Source organism: Podarcis filfolensis (genome assembly GCF_964270895.1).
Source record: "Podarcis filfolensis genome assembly, chromosome: 9".
Classification (NCBI taxonomy): Eukaryota; Metazoa; Chordata; class Lepidosauria; order Squamata; family Lacertidae; genus Podarcis; species Podarcis filfolensis.
In genome coordinates this window covers 56,254,439-56,275,524 of record NC_139610.1, presented here as the reverse complement: position 1 = coordinate 56,275,524, position 21,086 = coordinate 56,254,439, and the positions used below count along the sequence as shown (strand labels likewise).

Here is a 21,086-nt window from a genome sequence, read left to right as displayed (position 1 = left end):
AAAATTTAAAGAAACCTACCAAAATGTGTTTTAAAAACTGTTGGTTTGGAATAAAACACATTTTGAATTGTATACATGGAGATCAAATACATATTTGAATAGATATTTTGTAATAACCTGTGTATTTAAATATTAATGGGATATAGAAGAGAGTTAGGAATGAAAACATGCAGAACTGACATGGATGAGGAAGGGATTGATCTATCTTTATTTCAGTCCTCCGCATTTAAAGGTTTTGGAAGGGAAGTGCCATGAATTAAGACTGAGGGCACACCTTGTTGAAGTTAAGCAGGTTTATTGGGTTAGTGATGATGTGGGGAACCTTTCACACTCCAGGTTTTGCTGAACTATATAGCTCCCACCATCCTTGGCTGATGGGAGTTGTCATTTGGCAACATCTGAAGGGTCAAAAGCTCCCCATACCTTGGTTAGTGCCTTGATAGGACAGTCATTACAACCATGTATGATGCTCTGAGCAACAGGGAGGAAAAGATGTAACAGTAAAATAATAGCTTTGCTTAAAACACCCCACTACTTTACTAAGAAAAGAGTAAAAAACAAACATGCATTTGAAATGCAATCCTTAACACAATTACTAGCAAGAAAGTCCTATTGAAATCAACTTGCTTCTGAACCAACTTGCTGAGGATTTCACTGTTCTCTCATTATCTGGAAATACATTCATTGGTTTTTTTTTAATTGTTTGGCCTGGCAGTAGTGCATTTAAGGGAAGCAACAGAGCAATCAATAGTTACGATTCTTAAGGGAGCAGTTCAGTAAATCTGAACCCATACTTATCTAGGTGACGGCTTCTTTGCCAGATCTCAATAATTCCAAGATGATTTTTTAAAATAGTGCTGGAACCTTAGAAAACACAGGTCACCTTCCCAATGTTCTTGCAGCTGGTGCAGCCTTGGCATTTAGTAACATGGTAGGAAAAACAAGCTTAGCACAAGGGCTTAGCAAAAGGACAAGCCAAGGCTTCAGGACATGTGAAGCTGCCTTATCATATAATACCGCTTGGCCATCTATCCTAGCATTTTCTGGATTAGCCATGTTCTTAGGCAGAAATCCTTCCTAGCTTTGCCAACAAAGCTCTTTTAATTGGAAGTGCCAAGGATTCAAACAGAGACATTGAGTGTGCAAAACATGTTGCCTGGAAACACTCAGATTCATAAAGCTCCTGCCCTGGACTCCTTCTGCAGCTGCTAGTAATTTTTGTTTTATTTTCACCATTGTCTGGGGAGCAAAGAGGCCTTCGCTGAACTGCATATATTGCATTGTATTAGCATTTTCTTAAAACCCTATGAATTATGCAACATGTTCCTTTTCCCCTCTGCCAGGTGATCTCAAATTCCAGGATGCTGAAAGTATTTGTGACAGCGGTGTAGAGATTTCCCTCCGCAAACTCAGCTTCACATATTCGGAGTCTTTCACCAGCAAGTCACCAGTAACACTTAAGAAACTAACCACAGGCTACGGCCAGGACAACTTGCCACAAGGCAAAATTGAAGCCACTTAGAGGTGTGGAATGGTTTGGTAAAGTTTCCTGCAGAGGGAGGAAGTTGCTAACAATTCAAGGTGCACTGGAAGAAAAAGCTCTTTAAAATGTACATCGACTGTTCAAGAAACAGGAATCAGGTCCCGGTAAAGTGGGAAGCTCAGGAGCAGCAGCATGAAGATGGAGTGGCCTTCTTTCTTCCTAAGATCTTCACCTATAGAAGAAATGGACTACCAACATGATGTATGGTAAAAGTTACAAGAGAGACATTGGCTGTGGAGCGTGGAACAGGGTCGTAAGCAGTGATCAGGATAGATACTTAAGTCAAAAGAATATAATGTATATTTCAGTAAGTATATTTAAATTTTCATCTGGTGTCTATAAAAATCATCCAAGCTTCAGACTGTTTTCCCCATCCTGTTTTACCAGCTTTCTGCTGTAAATATTCTTGTTTAGATGAAATTACTCAAGAAAAAATAATGTGCTTTTTAAATGCTTGGTTTTTTTTATTTTACTTTTATAATAAAAGACAAAATTCACATTTTCTGTATTTTAGTGCTGAAGCACATATGGAAAGCAGCTAAGGTCCTGGAGGCAAACTGCTCCCATTAGCTTGATGACAAAGCACTCATAACTTAAATCAGAAGGTGAATCAATAGGGTGAGGCATTTTTCCATTATGAGGTCACCTGAGTAAGGCCTAAGGTCCTGCTAAAAATTTTCAGTAGCTTCTCTCAAGGGCGGCTTACCTCCTAAACTCCTTAAGAGGTAAAGAAGGTGAGAACACAGAAGGCCACTGTATGTGTCCATAGAACCCCCCCCCCCAAACTCTCCTGAACTATAGGAAGAAACTATTCACACCTTTTTCCACTTGTGTGTCAGATAGCTGTGAGCTGGACACTTAAGTAAACAGGCAAGGGTGCTGGAAAGACAGGTGAACCAAGATCAACAGGTCCTTGTGGCAACTTTAACATTGACATTATGACATAAGCATTCATGGACTAGCACCCACTTTAAAAGAATAGAGTGTGATCCTCAGTCAACCATTATGTGGGTTTGAAGGGGGATGTACAGTCGTACCTTAGTTGATGGACGCCTTGCAACTCAAACGTTTTGGCTCCCGAACACTGCAAACCCAGAAGTGAGTGTTCTGGTTTGCGAACGTTCTTTGGAACCTGAACATCCGACACATTGAGTGTAGGAAGCTCCTGCAGCCAATCGGAAGCTGCACCTTGGTTTTCAAATGTCAGACGGACTTCTGGAACGGATTCCGTTCGTCAACCAAGGTACGACTGTAAAAGTTGATTGGCATTGGTACAGCCTGTGACAAGATTCAGAGCTTAAATGTATAAAAATGACCACCCTTCACAGCCACAGATGTCACAATACTTAGCTGTCACTCTGTTGCAGCAAAAACAACCACCAGCCCTCTGAACACAGTGTGGACCAGTGAAAGAAGGAATCCTTAGCTGAGAAGTGCCACAGTTCAAGCCAACCAAAACAATAGCAGCCAGTGATTATAAAGAGCTCCTTCCAATGAGTAGCTGCTGACTGAGAATATGCAGTGGTAAAGGAAAAAATACTCTTGTTTATGCCTGCAGCCACTCCTATTATCTTTTTTCCTGCCATCTTTAGCAGCACACATATCAGGCCTACTTTGCAAGTGGTTCCTGGACTTTTGCACCTAGCACCTATAAGTGAGATCTGTGTGCAGCCTCTCCACCTTGCAACTTTAAGCATGCCTTGGGGGCACTGTTCTAACTATCTGGGAGGTGAGACCCTTAGGGAAGTCCCACGTTGACTAGCCCCAATAACTAAGACTTCCACTACCACCCATCTTCCCTATAATCTGAGACGTGCATCAGTATGGCTCCTTAGTCTAATACTGGAGCAGCACATCCTTCCATCAATAAAAAGCCCTGACGCCAGAATACAGAGGAAAGTAAATGAGGGCACTAAAGCATCATTCTATGCACTTCATTTCACTGTTTTCATTAAGCTCTCTTAGCATACGTGGTCACCTTGTTCTGTAGCTGTGCTGATTTGCTCTGGGCTCCAGTCCGATGAGCAAAAGGGTCCCAAGTGTGGAAGATGCTGGCACAAGAATGATGTTTAATGGTCCTACTTTGTGCCTCTCTTGCTGCGGCATTTCATTCCCGTTTCCATTCAGCTTCCTCTCCCTCCTTCAGGCCTTTCCTCAGGAAATGTCTGTCAATGATGTTAAGCTGAGCGACTTCTCCAGCTCTTTGGCGCTAGTGGTTTCCCAAGGGTAGAACAGTATGACTCTCCGTTTCTCAGTGAGAAGGAAACCATTGTCACTGAATCTTCCTGGGATGTTTCCAGCATCCAACCAAACAAAAGGAGCGATGGCTGTGGCTTCCAGGATAATCTGAAACTGATCTCCTTCTTGGGAAACAGAAGCCTGAAGGGGAGGGGGCAAAGGATTATTATCTGTGCAGTTTGCCTAGTAGAAATTCCCTATTATAAACAATGTGCTTTAATAATTTATTCCTCCTCACAACAAGCTTGTCTGCAGAAAAGGAAATAATGGCATATGGAGCCGCCTGAAACCTGATTTATAAACATTATTTTTATACCAGTTTAATACTACGGCAAGGATCGCTAGCGTAACTGCAAATGTACAACTCCCATCAGTCCCAGCCGGTATGAACAATGGTCAGAGTTAATGGGAGTTGTAGTCCCCAAACACCTGGAGGGCCCCACATTGGTTACCACGGTACTATGGTTTCCTCTTCAGCAATTCCAGGAGAATTCTTCCCCAGAACTGCGCCAGTTAAGTCTTGGTTTGCCAAGATGACACACCAGTGTGCCCACCATTACTTCCTATGGAACCCACAAATGGTCTCAGGAAATACTGCCTCATAAATCTATAATGCAGAAGGACTGACTGCTCTTCTTGTTCCCAGTTCCTATTTGCGCTGGCTCAGGCTGATTTTGCAGACATGCTGAAGACTTGGAGCCTTGGCAGGACCTGCAATCAGCATTAAGCAGGAATGCCATTTTATTTAGACATGAGGCACTTTCTGTGCTCCAAAGTAACTGCTCCATTTTAAGGCAAAACCACCAAGAAACGGCAATAAAAGTTCAATTCCATGACATTTATAAATGATGGGAATTAGACAGTTTTGCATATGGCATCTGAGGCTCCGTCCTTACCTTTTGTAAGGATCAGCACATAATGCTTCCATAAGAGTGAAATCACAGGTCCTTTGGTACTATGCACAGAGTTCAGTATCCTGACTTCATACACAGCTTCTGAGTATTACTCAGGGCCAAGACATCTCACTGCAGTTATTCTATACCCTCTGTGGTTCTATGTACTGCTACTTGTGTGCCAAGGAACGAATGTTATTACTTGAACAAAATAATTTTGTTGCTTACCAGAAGTTGTGGATTCTTTAATCCCACTGCATCCTTCAATGAGGACAGGAAGTGGTAATTGCTTGGGCTGGAGAGCTCCTCTTCACCCTCAAGGGAAAAGGTGACAACACAGCTTTGCCTGGTACAATTTCCACATTGTTTCAGAAGGTCACTGATGGGCTCCTTGTAGATGGGGACAGCTGCTCCTCCCTTGATGAGCACACCCTCTTTTGCCAAGGTACACACTGGCTCCGTCAAACCCCAATCATGCAGACTGACCTGCAAGGCAGGTTAAGAGTTCAAGACAATAAAGGCACATTATGAATGCTTCCTTGCCATTAATAAAACTCAAATAACTCAACCTAGATTGAGCACATGTTTACATTTCTCTTATTAAAATTAATAGCCTTCAAAAGAGCTTAACTATGACATGAGGATGCCTTTATTCAGGCAATAATCCTACAACATTCGCTTGCAAAATTCAAATATTTACACCTCACTTAAAAACTCAAAACACAGCAATATTTCTTAGCTGGGAGTATTTCTTTAGAGCTAGTCTCTTTAAGATTTTCCTTTGGGTTGAATAGGAGGGTTGGGGGGAAAGCCCTCACCACCCAGCCCCCAAATTCTTTCCAGACCCAGCTTCAGAGAATGGGCAAAGTGGAACTTACTCTGAGTGTCAGCTCATAATCTGCATGAAGATCTGAGATTCCATATATGTAGAGAGCATCTTTATCTTCATATGCCACAGGCAATAAAGGAGCAAAGAAACGCTGTGCAAAATAATGGAGCATCTTCCACTTGCCACCATATTCTGAGAAGGTTCAAAGGAGAAAATATATTAGCCATACCCTGAAATGACCTGCAGCTTACCTTACTATGCAACCATTCAGATTAAGAGGCCTTTTTAATTTTCTAGAGGCTGGTTCATAAATGACTTAAGGGGAATGAGTGGGTATCACTTACATATATTTATTTATTGCTTCACCACTGGAGCTAACTCTTTCCCTTTATTAATATTTGTGCCTGTATCAAAGCAGCTCATACACTCATTCCTGTTCACATGTTAAAAACCTTCTACTGTCTCTATTGCTGCTGTTCAAAATGGAAGCCATATCAGGCAGGTTTGCAGAAAGGTGCCAGGTTCTCTTACAGGAATGAGCGGTACCAGCTCCCCTAGAACTGCTAAACCCCTCTCACCATTAGGCAATCCATTCCCTGCATGCAGTGGGGTTGTTGCAGGGCGACCACAGTGAATGTGATGACGCATGCTATACAGGGCATACACAGATATGTATATGCACTCAACAAATGTGACAACTTATCTGAAAAGCAGGTGATGGGGCCACTGGAATTCAAGCAATTAATGTGCTGTATTTCAAGCAACTGTACTGCAGAGAAAGAGGTGGCTGAAACCACAAGATGCAGAGGAAATAGCAGACCGTCTGTTGTGCTTACATCCAGCTTCATTAATTGCTACCAACTAAACTTTGTAACTAGAAATGCAGCCTTGATTTTCCTTCTCCCTCCCAGTTCCTTTTCCTTTTGTGTTGTGTCCTTTAAGATTTATCAGCCTGATGGCAGGGACTGACTTGTTATTTTTGTACACTGCTCTGGCAGCCTTTTTATTCTGAAGGGTATATAGGAGGAAATGCTTTAACTAATCAACAAATAATAAGGGTGACATGGGATAGAGACACAGAATAAAGGAGGGTGGCAGCAGTAGGTTCCCGGTTTTTAAGTTTCCCCTGAAGTTCTTCTCACCAACAGTCAGAGTAGCCAGCCCGCTCCTCTCTGGGACCAGTGCTAAATTAATCAACTGCAAACCCCAAAGGCATCATTTCCTTGGTCTGTACCATAATCATGCATCCAAAAGCTATTATTCTCTCTAATAGCTGCTGGTTTCAGCTCACTGAATGATGTAAGTGCTAGATGTGATGAGACTAAAACTGAGTCATCCCTTCCAAGTAAAATGTGTGATTTGAATCAGGTATGTCAAGGTGACATTACACAAGACCTGAGGCTCAGCAAACACTAGTTGCCATTTGCTTTCCTCTCCTAAAGACGAAACATCACACTGTGGCTACAGCTGTCCCATGTGGATAACTAAGGCCCTGTCTGCACTATACATTTAAACCAGCATCGTGCCACTTTAAATCATCATTAACCTAAATCTTTCTTTTTCTCCCTTGTAGTTTGAACCCTATTCAATGAAAATTTGCTCCTGCCCCCTTTTTACCCATATATCTGACCACTGATGCATATTTCAGCTTCCTAAGCCAAGACATGGCTGTGGGAACTGACCACCGTTATCACCCGAATCCACTACGATGGAATTGGGGGAGCCGAGAGCTCAGAAATATACGTCTTGCTATTCATACTACAAAACTCCAACAGTCTGTTAATAGTCTCTGAGAGAGTCAAGTGCTAATTTAAACAGGTGTCTCTTTAATTTTTCAACAACGATTGAAACATGCCCAGAGAGGAAGAGACTGTTCAGACCAAATCATGACATCCTGTATAGCAGCAAAGGCTAATCCTACGACATAATTAAAGGCTCTAGTTTTAATATCTCCTAACTTCTTTCCTCTGCAAATCAAAGTTATCTACCAGAACAACATGCAGATTATATTTGTTCTTCCTGGGACACACCCCAGGTAAAACTGGGGATGGGAACACATGCACACACACCCTCGGGAACTGCTGACATTGTAGGAACCAGACGTTAATGTCAAGCCTTATCCCAAAGGTAGCCAGTGCTATGCTCCTCCGATGTTTTGCACTCCGACTCCTCTCAGCCAGTGACGAGGGGAGTTGTGGTCCACAACACCTGGAGGGAACCACGTTGGTTATCACTGCATGCCTGAAATGGCTAAAAAGCTTGGTGCTTTAAGGCATTTGACAAAATGCTGCAATTTAATTTGTGGTACCCTGGACAGTACCCAACAAAGTAGTTCTTGCCAGCACAAGAACATCCGGCTGTGCAACAGAACTTACCCTCCCTCTCCCCTTCCTGTGTCCCTCCTAAATCTGTTCTGGGTTTCCCCCTCCAGGACAGATCTGGAGATGGTGCAGCCCAAGGAGAGGGTGGGGGAGTTCAATCGCAGAAATGGAAATCCTTGCACGATCAGAACTATTTTGTCCAAATTCCCACTCGGCCATGAAGCTCACTAGGTGACCTTGGGCCAGGGACTTTCTCCCAGCCTATACAACCTCTCAGGGATGGTGTGAAGATGCAATTGAGGGGGAGAATCACATTCACCACCTTAAGCTCCTCACAGCAAAGGTGAAATACAAATGAATAAAATAGGCGTGCAAAGACAGTAAGAAAGCATGCACATTAAAGCAGCCGAATTCCTAATTTTGCTTTGGCTAAAGAAAACTTACCCAGAGAAGCCCAGGAAGGAGCCTGCCAGATATCATTGAGTTGCCAATATAGTGCCCCCATGGTGCGCCCCTCCCCATTGATTATCTCGCTTTGGCTGCGACGATAGAACTCCGTTTGGGACTTTATGCACTGGGCCTGCATAATCTAAGTCAACGAAAGCCAAAACAAAAAGAAAAAATATAATTACTACGTGCTCGTGTAATGATAGAACTGCGAAAGATACTGACAATAATGCAGATCCCCGAGACTGGACTGCAGAGAACAGCAGATCACATGGTAAAACCCTTTCTGGACTGTACCACTTTGATTTGTAAGCGGTATTTATTTATTTAATTTACATATCGCCCTATACCCGCAGGTAGGTTGTGTATTTCAAACAATGCTCTAAAAATTTCCTAAAATATACAGTCAAACCTCACAAACCCCCCGTTGTGTTTTATCATTTTCTAAACTATATGCAAAATTAATAAAGAGCATTTAAAAAACAAACCTGCTCTCCTGGCACAAACTTTCGCGCATTAGAGCCTACTTCATGAGATGCATGGAATGTGACCCTCAGTCTACCAGCCATGTTTTTCAGTGGTGTATAAGCACATAAAAGGGAGCAGGGAATGTAAATGTTGCAGCTGAAAGGCGGCGGCATGCAAAATTACAGCCTGTGACAAATCAACAATAGCTCGAACGTATGCAAAATTACCTTTCACAGCAAAATGTATGAATACATTTAGTCTCTAATTCTATTATCACCTTACTCAGAAATGCTATAGTGACTGTGTAATCGCCAGCCAATGTTGCTGTAAAATGTCATTTTGAATCCACAAACAATCCTTTTGCATCCCATTTCCCCCCTTCCCTTGCTCCCTTTATATCTGAGACTCATACCCCTTGCATCTGACATAGTGGGCTCTAGCCCAAAGTAGTTTGTGCCATAACATAAACAATGCTGGCCTTTTATGTGCCAAAAGGCTTTTGGTTGTTTTTGCTGCAGCAAACTAATATGGCTACCCTTGCAGATATTGAAAACTGCCCATCAGAGTCTTTCCAAAACTCTTACGAGGTTGTCAGTTGTTGCAGATAAGCACAAGTGGTTTCTAGGCCTGTTTCCAAAAAACAACTTCATACCCCATGTTTTCAGTGCACCATCATAATCCCTGGATAGGAAAAGACAAGTCTAACATTGTGCCTACAGGGCTGAGTTAATGTTTCACCATACAGAGAGACACAGACCTGACAACCAATATATACACAGCCTGTAATCACAAAGCAAACAGCCGGGCGACATTTTATACACAACGGTACATGTGTATTTCTCTGTACGGTGTGTGGGGAGAAGCCCATCAATAATTTAAAACAATGTCACTGGACCCAAGATTTCACCCACTGTGTAATTCAAACACTTGACACAATTATCATAATTTTGTACCAGGTTCTCTGCAATACATGTTGCATTATGCAACCACCCTTATGGCTTCTTTAACAAACAAGAAACCTCTTAAGATTTTGACAAATACTCACCTGAGTGAGGTAGATGGATTGCTTAAAGTTGTTGAGGGGGTCTCCTTCCTGCGGCAGCTTAAAATGGAGGCCTGCCTGATGAAGCATTTGGTCATTGCCATTAGCATGGTGTTGCCGATGCAAGGAGAAATTGCTCGCGTAAGACCAGTCCTCCTCAGATGACACCTGTGGTTTAAAAACAAAATAAGATTTATACACGTTCGCAGTCACTCACTCGCATATATTTACTTTTTTATAAAAAATAGTCATCTCAAAAATTCAAACATAGCATAAGGTGTCCCCCAGCAAATTGGGCCCCCATGTTGTACAATGGCATTCTGTCTAATCCGTTGGGCAGCTAAAGCAAAAAGAGGAACCTTATGTGTGATGCATTTATTCCCCAATCCCTGAGCAAATAACAATTTTTCTCCCTAATATTCAAGGAGGAAATTCTCTGAAGAATCCTTTTGAGAAATATGTCCCTCAGAGAATTATGCAGATTGCAATACAGTATGCAGTGAGCAATGTTCTCCACCACTCTCTGGCTACAAATACATGCATGATTTACACATACTCTACCATATATTTCATCTAAGTATGCTCTGTGCCAAGTTTGTACAGTGGTACCTTGGTTTTCGAACAGAATGCGTTCTGAGAGTCCGTTTGACTCCCAGAACCATTCGAAAACCAAAGCGTGGCTTCCAGTTGGCTGCAGGCGCATCCTGCAGCCAATCAGAAGCCATGCTGAATGTTTGGCTTCTGAAAATCGTTCGAAAACTGGAACACTCACTTCTGGGTTTCAATCGTTCAGGAGCTGATCGGTTTGGGAGCCAAGATGTTCGGCTTCCAAGGTATGACTGTAATCTTAAAGCTGTAACTACCTCCATACAGAAAATGTATACATGTACAGATCAGAAAAGAACATGGGAAACAGCAGTGTTTACACAATGGGTGGGGGATCATAGGACTAGGGGCCAAATACCTCTCCGCCTGCCCCCCAGAAATCTCCCCAGGCTACACTGTGCCCCAAATGCTTTTCCTGGCTGCATTGTCCTTGAACCCTGATAAGGTAAAACCTTTTATCCTCGTGAGGATAAAATGGGAGGGGAGACTCATGTACACTGCCTTAAGCTCCTTGGCAGAATATCAGCATAAAACAACAGCAACGTAACAAATACAGGAAGTTGCTGGTGGTGCAACTTCCCAAGGCCTGTAGAAAAGAATTTTGGGCAGGCCTTTATGCATCTATCCAAGGCAAAACCATAAAAATAAGCTAAATGCAGAAGTAACTGGTGACGAGAGACACAATCCACCAAAAAGTGGTGCTTAACTTCTTAAGTGCTTTGCCTCAAGTTTGTGTCTTGTTTCTTTCAGTGAAATAAAAGTGCTCCCATTGTTCTCTGCATTGTGCCCAGAGCCAAGAATGGGAATTCTTGTCGTCTGATCAAACATGTTATTTCGTCAACTAATTGCGCTCCCATTGTTTAGCACACTTAAATGATACTTTTCCTTCCAGGAAGGGAAATTCCCCAAATTGACCCTGGCTTTAAATGCCTTAATACACATGGGGAACGTGATTCGCAGGCAGGCTTGTACACAGGCACTGTACACAATTACAAACCCACACACCTCATTTCAAACTGAGAAATTCCTGCCAGCATTTGAACTCTTCTAAGTCTCGTTGATGTCGACAGGAGAAAGTTACGCCTTGTTCAGGCTTGTCAACAGCCATGTGCTCGCTAAGAACTACCTCCAGGCAACCAGAGAGGAAAGCTTTGCAGAATTCATTTATGACATTGATCTTTTTGCCTTTCAGGCCACACACGGAACACACAGTTATGCCTGGGCAAGCAAACAGATGACTATACACTTTTTTGCAGGGCGGTATCTTCTGCGGCCTTGTCAGCAGTGCTGAGCACGTGCATCATTCTCCCACTGGAATCAACATTTAGGGAAATCTTTGTACACAGGCCCTCTCCAAACATCCTTATTATTGCACATTCGTGATTATTTGTGCTCATGATGCTATCGGGGCAATCCTACACAATCCTACTTTCAGTACCATTTGTGAATGCAAAAGGTCATACTGCTTCACTTACAACTAGTAGTAGTAGCAGTACTCCTAGTAGTAACAACAACAACAACAACAACAACAATAATTTGTACCCCACCCATCTGGCTGGGTTTCCCCAGCCACTCTGGGCGGCTCCCAACAGAATATTAAACAGAATAAAACATCAAACATTAAAAACTTCCCTAAACAGGTCTAGTGCACATCTTGTAACTTCCACTGGCTTTTCATACCACAAATGTCCTGTGTTGTTGTTGTTTGGGGGGGTGTTGTCCCATTTTTGTTGCACTATAACCCTTCCGGACAGCAATAATGTAGCATTGAGGAAGCATCACAGAACAACAAGGAAAGCAAAATAAATTGATCACTATTTTTGTGCCAAGGACACGTTGCAAAATATACCTACAATAAAACACCAGTTTAGAGGGGTCCTTGATGTTTAGCGGTTGCTTTAAAATGCAAATTGTATTTTTAAAAAATAATAATAATGCAAAGTTACTAGGAGGGAGACAGTGGTAAATGAAGGGTCAGAGCAGACAGAGAGAGAGAATGTAACGCTCTTATCGCCTACAGTGCTCCCAAGGAAAACATGTCCTCTTTTTATTTATTTAGAAAATTTATAAACCACTTGAGCAAGGAGCTCCCTAAACAGTGTACTAACAAAATTATAAGTAAAATCCACAAACAAATTAAAAATAAAGATACATAAAACCGCCATCACTGTACACAAGGATAAAACCAATACGACTTTTAAAACAAATATACGTAACTAAATTATATGTATGGGAAAACTCACCAAAACAAGTGAAGTTTTCAGCAAGCATTTAAAACAATTTGCTGCCAATAGGCAACCTGTCGATAGGTAAAGTTCCAAAGCACAGGTGTTGCCACACTAAAGTCAACTCCTCACAAATGCACAAATGTAAAAGTGCAATTAAATAAGCACATAGGGAGCAAGATTATTTCTTTAAGTAAGCTGGTCCAAAGAGCTAACATTTGCATTGGGAGGAAATCATCAACTGGCTTTTCTTATGCTTGCAGAGTTTGCAAGAGAGGGAAAGGCTCAAAATGAGACTTACCTGTGCCAGGGCACTGAAGGAAGGCCAGGACTGAAAGCCATACTCTGAGGCAAATCGTGTTCTGGGGAAGGTGGTCCAATCCCAGCAGTCACTCACATAGTTGTAGTAATGATTATCTCCGAAATGAGTGTCGTAAGGAGCATGGGCTAGCCAGCCTTCCTTGGCCGACTCCAGACCATTGGTAGGGCTGGAGGTAATGAAAGGGCGAGTCTCGTCTTCCTGGGTTTAACAAAACACAACGCAAGACAATAAATGGAGCTAAGGGCTAATAAAGCATTTCTTTCTTCTTCAAACTAGCTAAACATCTATGATTTCAAAAGCAACAAAATAAAAATAAAGCCAGATTCTGAATTGGTGAATGAGTCATGGCTTCATTTCTCACTAGGCTGGATGAGTTCTGCTCTGCTTATCACACAAATGAATATCTGCTTCCTGGAGTCAGATGCTCGGCTGCAAAGAAACAAATCTCAGCATTCAAAGGAAAGCAATCTGCTCTGAAAAATATTGCCTTCAGACTGCGAGACAAATACTAAGGAAAGCATTGTGCATGGTCCATTTATTTTCGTATGAGGGAAAACGTGCGCATTTTAGGGAAAAAATTGTATAGTCAGCTTCCGTCTGAAGGCAAAACTGATTCTTTGGACAAATGTTCAAGGTCTTTACAGTCAATGGGCACACAACTGTTTCCCATCTATTAGGAAGAGTCTAGTGGCCCTTCCTCCAGGTTATATGTATGTTCTCTGAATGGTTTTTAAAAAATTAAAAAAAATCAATATAGAGAACAAAACAAAGAAATTAGAACCAAACAAAAGCAGAAATAGTACAAAGAACTAAAAGGTTTTTAAGGCTGAAAATATTTTAGAATTAAAGGAACTGGGAAAATAAAAAGTTATTCAACTGATACAAAACATTTTTAAAAATCAAAATCCATAAAATAGGATTACAAACAGATTGCCCACCTACTGAGAGACCCATGTCTCAATGTGCTTCCACATGTGCACATTCACCCACACTCATCAGCCCTCAATAGCATGGCCAATGGCCGGGGGTGATGGGAGCTCCAATATCTCGATCTCCAACATCTGGAGGCCACAGGTTTCCCATACCATATGTGGCAATTTCCAGTCTTAACACGGAGCCCCCGAAATGCTCCACTTGCATGTTGATCGCTATCCCACTGCAGATACCCTGTGCTCACTTTGGAAAGCCAGTCTCCTGCCTAGGGCCTACACGGTTCTGTGCTGGAGCAGTTATGCTGAACTGGTCTGCAGAGACTCTCCTGGGTTTTAGACAGGAATCTGCCCCAGCCCTATCTAGAGATGCTCGGGATTGAATCTGGGAACTTTTGAATGCAAAGGAGATGCTCTACGGCTCTTTCCCAAAAAAAGAAGTTTGTAAGGAAAGAGGATATGTCAATATGCACTTCTTATTTGATAGTGGGAGCATCAGGCTTCAGCCAGAGAGCAGTATTTAAGTGGATACACTATCTGCTGACTATAAATGCTGCATAAACCGAAAGAGAGAGAGAGAGAGAGAGATTTGACTTCTCAGTTTTCTACATTTCAGTCTGTCCATTAAGGGTAGTTAATATTTACCTTGCAGGAATGCTTGCAACTTACAAAACTGGTATGCACAGAGCTAAACGCTGCAAAGTGTGATGGGGGAGACCTGCATCTTCAGCAGTCAAAGATACAGGCCAGAGTTACAGGTACACAAGCCAGAGTTACAGGCCAGTTGAGGCTTCCTGGCACATTATCCCTGCCCTTTATTAACTGCAGCGTTTAGCACAGCAAACACCAGTGGACACACGACAAGCTTGGTCCTTACTTATCACTCCCATTTTCCCCAAAGCAAGTACTTTTTATCTGTAAATAAATAACCAGGCACTTAAAAAAAAATAAGAGTATGTTAATACACATTGCAGGGGTATCACAAATGCAGGTGAAATACAGAAGACAAAATGGTTGTTAGGGCTGATTTGAGCCCATCAATGGATATACAGAGAAAACAGATGTTTCCAGATGTTTCCAGATTGTGCCTGATGCATCTTTAATGATAAAGATTTCCTGCAATGTATGCAGACTACAGACACGGTTGCAAACAAGAAGAGTAAAATCAGCAATTCAGCATAACTTTCAAAGCCTGCTATCAAAGCTCAACCCTTCATAGCCTTCTGCAAAACAGTACTTACAGCAAGAACAATCTCTCGGATATTCTTTACATAAAGCGTGACATAATCGTCGGCATAAACGCTCTTCTTTGCGCTTGGAATAGAGAACCAGTTGTATGCAATTGCTGCTTCATTTTCATTGTTCCCACTCCATAAAATGATAGACGGGTGAGATTTTAACCGCTTTACCTGAAACGAAAAGCAGAGCTTTTAACATGTAAGTGCTAAAAAAAAAATAATGAGTAAAGTCAGAAGTGTTAATGATTAAAGTCCAGGGTATAAGAGGGACATGGTTTCACCAGACGTCTTAATGAATCTGCAAATCAGACACAACTTAAAATAATGTCAGCTTCAGGTGTGGTTTCAACTTTCCAAAGGATTCAAGGTTAGATTTACATGACGTGGCTCTAGGGCTGGTTAAAAATGGCATTCCTAGCTCTATATTTGGAAGGGGAAAACAGAAGAGGGCGCTCTCACTGCACCAGTCAAAAATTAGTGTTTATGCAAGGAAGAGGCAAACCTCCTTCTGATAAGCCTAACTTGAAATTCTTGAATTACTTTCAAGTTAGGCTTATCAGACACAAATATGAGCTCCTTCTTGTTCTGAAGGAATTCCTTCAGGACGCAACACTTGAGCGTGAGGGTATTATATGGTCCGATTCTATGATTCTAACCTAAGTGTGTTCCTGTCCCAGAGCCTGCCTTTGCTGGATGGGATTTCCATCCATGTTGCACTTGGACCGAGCACAACAGCAGAGGAAGGATGGGGTGGGAACTTTCCTCTGCACAACGCATTTAAAGCGCCCTGGCAGCCAGTCGTCCCATTGGGTTGCATACTCATCGCTTGTCAAGCTGTGCAAACCAGAAGGGAAGATGGAGAGAGTTGAAAAAGGAAGGAAGTGAACAGCAATGGCACTGGCCCTACTCCAGGGATGGTTCTGAATTATACTGGCATACTTTCGACAGCCAAACTGTTCAATGGTCAATCATACAAATTAATCAGCAAGCATTCTTCTATTGTGCATGTGCACCTGTATTATTATTATTGTTGTTGTTGTTGTTGTTATATTTTTATTTATACCTTGCCTTTTCCCCTGACAGGGACTCAAGACGACTTATAGATAAAAATAAGAACAGCTAGAAACATAGAAAAAAAATCATTTAAAGCACCTGTATTATTATTATTATTGTTATTATATTTTTATTTATACCTTGCCTTTTCCCCTGACAGGGACTCAATAACTCAATAACAGCTAGAAACACAGAAAAAAATCATTTAGAAACAATTCAACATTGATATAATCCATTAAAACCATGCCAATAATTACAACGAAAATAGTACTGCACCAGCCCTTTTATTAAAAGCAGTCAGTTCCCAACAGCCTGTTGGAAGAAGAAAGTCTTCACCTGCCAGTGGAAGGGCAACAGGGAGGGAGCCAGCCTAGCCTCTCTAGGGAAGTAATTCCAAAATCAAGGAGCAGCCACCAAAAAGGCCCTCTCTCGCTTCCTTACTTTAGCATGCCTGTGAGGGTGGCACAGTTTGGTGCATCCTGTTTGCATCCCACCAGCACCCTGCCACTTCTGTTTGATTGGATGCACTTAGGAGAAGGTCACCGCTCACACGAGCGTGACACAACAGAAAGCCAGCAGAAAAACGGTGCAATTATTAGTCATGACTAGGCTTGTATACAGTTTAGGAGCTTGGCCCTACTGGACTGAATACCATACCTGATGAGTAATTTCGGCTCTTACTGAATCTAGGAAGCTGTGGTCAGTTGGGTAAAGAGCAACAGCAAACATAAAGTCCTGCCAAATCTAGAGAATTAAGAGAAAAATGAAAGAACTCAACAAGTAGCCAGTTGACAAACAGTCATGTAAACAGAGTGCATATTTTCTAGCTTGCATCACTTAAAAGATTGTGGAGTACTCATTAATACCGCAAACCTATGCACATTTACCTGGGAGTAAACTCCACTGAACACATGTGAGCTGAGTGAACAACTGCAGGATTGCACCACACCTAACCAGATTATTATTTTTAAAAAAAGCAACACTCATAATTCATAGAAATTAGGACTTATTTACACAAGCAGTGGCACCGAAAAATGAGTTAATATAGTTGCTATCTCAAATTAATAGTCGCTGTCCAGGTTTGTTAAAGTGCTGCAAATGACCTCATCTAACTATTTCAAACATGGAAAGCTTTTAGCCTCAAACAGCATTGAGGAAAGGGGTTTTCACACATTACATCTTCCTACCAACCACTCATAGGACTCCTGTGCCTTTTGACAGTTGAATGGCAGGCAAAAAATCAACCCATACAGCTCCTCCCAGCATAGAGATTCAGTAAGTAGGGAGAGAAGTTTCCCCTGTTGAATTTCCACCCGCCCTGCAGTTGCTAAAGGCACGGCAGACTTGTCTCTCCCTAGAAAGGTATCAGAAAAGGATAATTTTTTTTTACTACAGCAAAGTTCTGTTTCCAGAGGGGTTTTGCTATATGGAAGGGTGGATATGTCTTTGAAAGAACATGCCAAATTATTGGACTTGGATGAGATCCAACAGCAAAAAAATCAAGCTTTACTTGTTTACATCTTCAATCAGAACTTGGGAAGGTGAGCTTATAGGCTTTTATATATCTCAAGGTCATGTAGGAATTATTTCTCTGCAGTTTAAAGCAGGTGTCCCCCTCCTAGCCATGTACACAACCTCCTAAAAATGTTCCTCTGGGCCTGAAACTTTCTGTGGCTGGTCTCAAGCCAAAACTGATTTTTAAGTGTTACCTGCCTTCCTAAAGCAAGAATGGTTTTAGAATAATATTAAAGTATCATTGGCCTCTGGCACCTGGACTCCTTTTTTAAAGTGTCTGGAGCTGTAACAGCTAAAGGGTAGAAAGGAACAACTGCATTTACCATTTGTCAACTACATTGCTTCTAATAAAATACTTAAAAAGCAGAGACATCACCTTGCCAACAAAGGTCCGTATAGTTAAAGCTATGGTTTTCCCAGTAGTGATGTATGGAAGTGAGAGCTGGACCATAAAGAAGGCTGATCGCCAAAGAATTGATGCTTTTGAATTATGGTGCTGGAGGAGACTCTTGAGAGTCCCATGGACTGCAAGAAGACCAAACCTATCCATTCTGAAGGAAATCAGCCCTGTGTGCTCACTGGAAGGACAGATCGTGAAGCTGAGGCTCCAATACTTTGGCCACCTCATGAGAAGAGAAGACTCCCTGGAAAAGACCCTGATCTTTTGAAAGATTGAGGGCACAAAGAGAAGGGGACGACATGGTTGGACAGTGTTCTCAAAGCTACCAGCATGAGTTTGACCAAACTGCGGGAGGCAGTGGAAGACAGGAGTGCCTGGCGTGCTCTGGTCCATGGGGTCACAAAGAGTCGGACACGACTAAATAACTAAACAACAACGTTCTTTAGACCAGCCTTCGTCATTGTGGCATTCCAAAATATCCAGAGGCCAAAACTCCCAACAGCCCTGAGCTACCAAGGTAGTGCTGGCTGGGATGGGAGTTGTAGCCCAAAATATTTGGAGAGCACCTGGTTGATGAAGGGGGCTTCGGACCCAAATATGGCATGAGAAGTGAGTTGCTGGGTGGGGCTGAGCTAGTTTCCCAGTAGGGAGGGAGGGGGGTCACTGCTGTCACAGCTAGTGTTTCCACCCTACCCAGGGAGTCGCTTCTGCGTGACAAGGGACAAACAGGAAGCAAAAATGCCTCACACTTTTTGCTCCTCCACTTTCCTTTCCTTTCCTCTTTGGGCAAAATTGGTGGGGCAGGGATTACATTTCCCATAACAGGAGGATGAACAAGCTGCTATGTGAGGCAGTTCTCTATGTTGCACAATTCTGTGTCCAGGGCAGCTGTCTACTAGCTCCATCTGGTACACAGGCTGAGACCCTACCTGCCCGTTGACTGTCTTTCCAGAGTGGTGCATACTCTAGTTATCTCCCCCTTGGACTACTGCAATGCGCTCTACATGGGGCTACATTTGAAGGTGACCTGGAAACAACTAATCCAGAATGAGGCAGCTAGACTGGTGACTAGGAGTGGCCGCCAAGCCTATATAACACTGGTCCTAAAAGACCAGTGTGTTTCCGGGCACAATTCAAAGTGTTGGTGCTGACCTTTAAAACCCTAAATGGCCTCGGCCTAGTATACCTGAAGGAGAGTCTCCACCCCCATCGTTCAGCCCCGACACTGAGGTCCAGTGCCGAGGGCCTTCTGGCGGTTTCCTTGCTGCGAGAAGTGAGGTTACAGGGAACCAGGCAGAGGGCCTTCTCGGTAGTGGCGCCCACCCTGTGGAACGCCCTCCCACCAGATGTCAAGGAAATAAACAACTATCTGACTTTTAGAAGACATCTGAAGGCAGCCCAGTTTAGGCAAGTTTTTAATGTTTGATGTTTTATCACTTTATTATTTTCTGTTGGGAGCCGCCCAGAGTGGCTGAGGAAACCCAGCCAGATGGGCGGGGTATAAATAATAAATTATTATTATTACTATGAGGTGGAGGTGTGCAGTCTTTCTTGCACGAGTGTCTATAGCAGAAGAAGCACACCTGTGCTTTCCACTTCCTTTGCCTCATCACAACATCCAAACCCACTCTAACAGACTCTCCCATTGTCCCTGTTTTCCGGGGACAGTCCTGGATTTAAAGAAGCCTTCCTTCCTCGTTTCTGATTTGATCCTGGAATGCCCTCTTTTTCCTTAGGATGCCCCTATTTTCATTACAAAAGAAATGTTATGCAACCCCCAAACCAAGGAGATAACATCTGAAGGCAGCCCTGAATAGGGAGGTTTTCCCATGCTTAATTTTTTTATTATGTTTTTATCTATGTTGGAAGGCGCCCAGAGTGGTTGAGGCAGCTCAGTCAGCTGGGCGGGATATAAATAATAAAATTAATATTATCATGGAATAGAACATCCCTATTTTCATCAGAGAAATGTTGGAAGGCGTGCTGGAAGTTAACAAGGTGTCACTGGACACACGTGGAAGAAAGAATCATGAGTCCTCCCTTTCCCCTAGGCTTACCTAGAGGAAGAAATCAAGACTGGAAATTGTATCTGTACGGAGGGAAACCTGCTCTCAGCATCTGGGAAGGTTCCATAACCTTTTGACAAGGCCCATTTTGGGCAAAGCAGTTGAGTTGATTTCGTTTCACTTTATTTCCTGTTTACTGCTAGGAGTTGCTAGTTCTGCCCAGACTGGAACAAAAAGAAAGCATGCCTTGGTCCTAATCAAGTTTTCAACCCCGTTCTACAGTTGTCAAATGACTGCAGTATCTAACCTTCCATTTGCTATATATTGAGCACTTCCATTATCCTCACCTTTCTAAAAACAGAATGTTGCTACAACGTAAAGCCTGGAAACCTAAGTTTACAGTCTGGCAGGATGCCCAAATACATGGGCCTTAAGTCTGATCCAGCACATGTTTTCAAGGTTACAGGTTAATGGGGAAGGGGAAATAAAAAGCTATTTTCAGATTTATTTCGTATGTCAGCTTTAAATATTAGGAGTTGCAGAGTATTGCTTTTTCTTTTCTTTTTCTTTTTTTCTTTACCATGATTCCGAGTTCATTGCATATTTCATAGAACTCATCTTGCTCATATATGCCTCCTCCCCAAACGCGGAGCATATTCATGTTGGCATCAGCCGCCGACTGCAAGAGGATCCTTAACCTGTCAAAACACAAGTGGAACTAAAAGTTAAGCAGATCTGCGGTAGGAGCGAAACTGAATTAGTTGCAGAGAGGGCTTAAGGAAACCTAGCTGGACTTTACTTGAAAGAGTGCAATACTGTAGCTTAAACGGTGTGCTCAGGATTAGCCAAAGCAAACTGAAGGAAACCGTTCAGCAGAAGCGGAGTGTGAACATAGCTATATTTTAATTGTGATGTGACCTAGAAAGAATCACAGAATTGTAGAGCTGGAAGGGACCAGGAGGGTCATGTATTCCAGGCCCCTGCAATGAAGGAATCTTTTGCTCAATGTGG

At 42.5% G+C, this 21,086-nt stretch overlaps 2 protein-coding genes across 3 annotated transcripts in view; one reads left to right on the top strand and one right to left on the bottom strand.

The window, feature by feature from the left end:
* The window catches only part of NFKB1 (nuclear factor kappa B subunit 1), a 68,655-nt gene extending 66,615 nt beyond the window's left edge, over nucleotides 1–2,040 (top strand). The window contains exon 24 of the mRNA XM_083571126.1: nucleotides 1,344–2,040. Within this exon, the coding sequence (XP_083427252.1) occupies nucleotides 1,344–1,522 (179 nt within the window). The 3' untranslated portion in view covers nucleotides 1,523–2,040. The remainder of the gene's footprint in view (nucleotides 1–1,343) is intronic.
* The window catches only part of MANBA (mannosidase beta), a 68,247-nt gene continuing 49,144 nt past the window's right edge, over nucleotides 1,984–21,086 (bottom strand). For both annotated transcript variants that reach the window (XM_083571154.1, XM_083571153.1), the window contains exons 9-17: nucleotides 20,656–20,773; nucleotides 16,812–16,898; nucleotides 15,105–15,272; nucleotides 12,914–13,132; nucleotides 9,785–9,949; nucleotides 8,269–8,413; nucleotides 5,553–5,695; nucleotides 4,903–5,160; nucleotides 1,984–3,922 (exon numbers count right to left, since the gene is read on the bottom strand). In XM_083571154.1, the coding sequence (XP_083427280.1) occupies nucleotides 3,698–3,922; nucleotides 4,903–5,160; nucleotides 5,553–5,695; nucleotides 8,269–8,413; nucleotides 9,785–9,949; nucleotides 12,914–13,132; nucleotides 15,105–15,272; nucleotides 16,812–16,898; nucleotides 20,656–20,773 (1,528 nt within the window). In that variant the 3' untranslated portion in view covers nucleotides 1,984–3,697. The remainder of the gene's footprint in view (nucleotides 3,923–4,902; nucleotides 5,161–5,552; nucleotides 5,696–8,268; nucleotides 8,414–9,784; nucleotides 9,950–12,913; nucleotides 13,133–15,104; nucleotides 15,273–16,811; nucleotides 16,899–20,655; nucleotides 20,774–21,086) is intronic.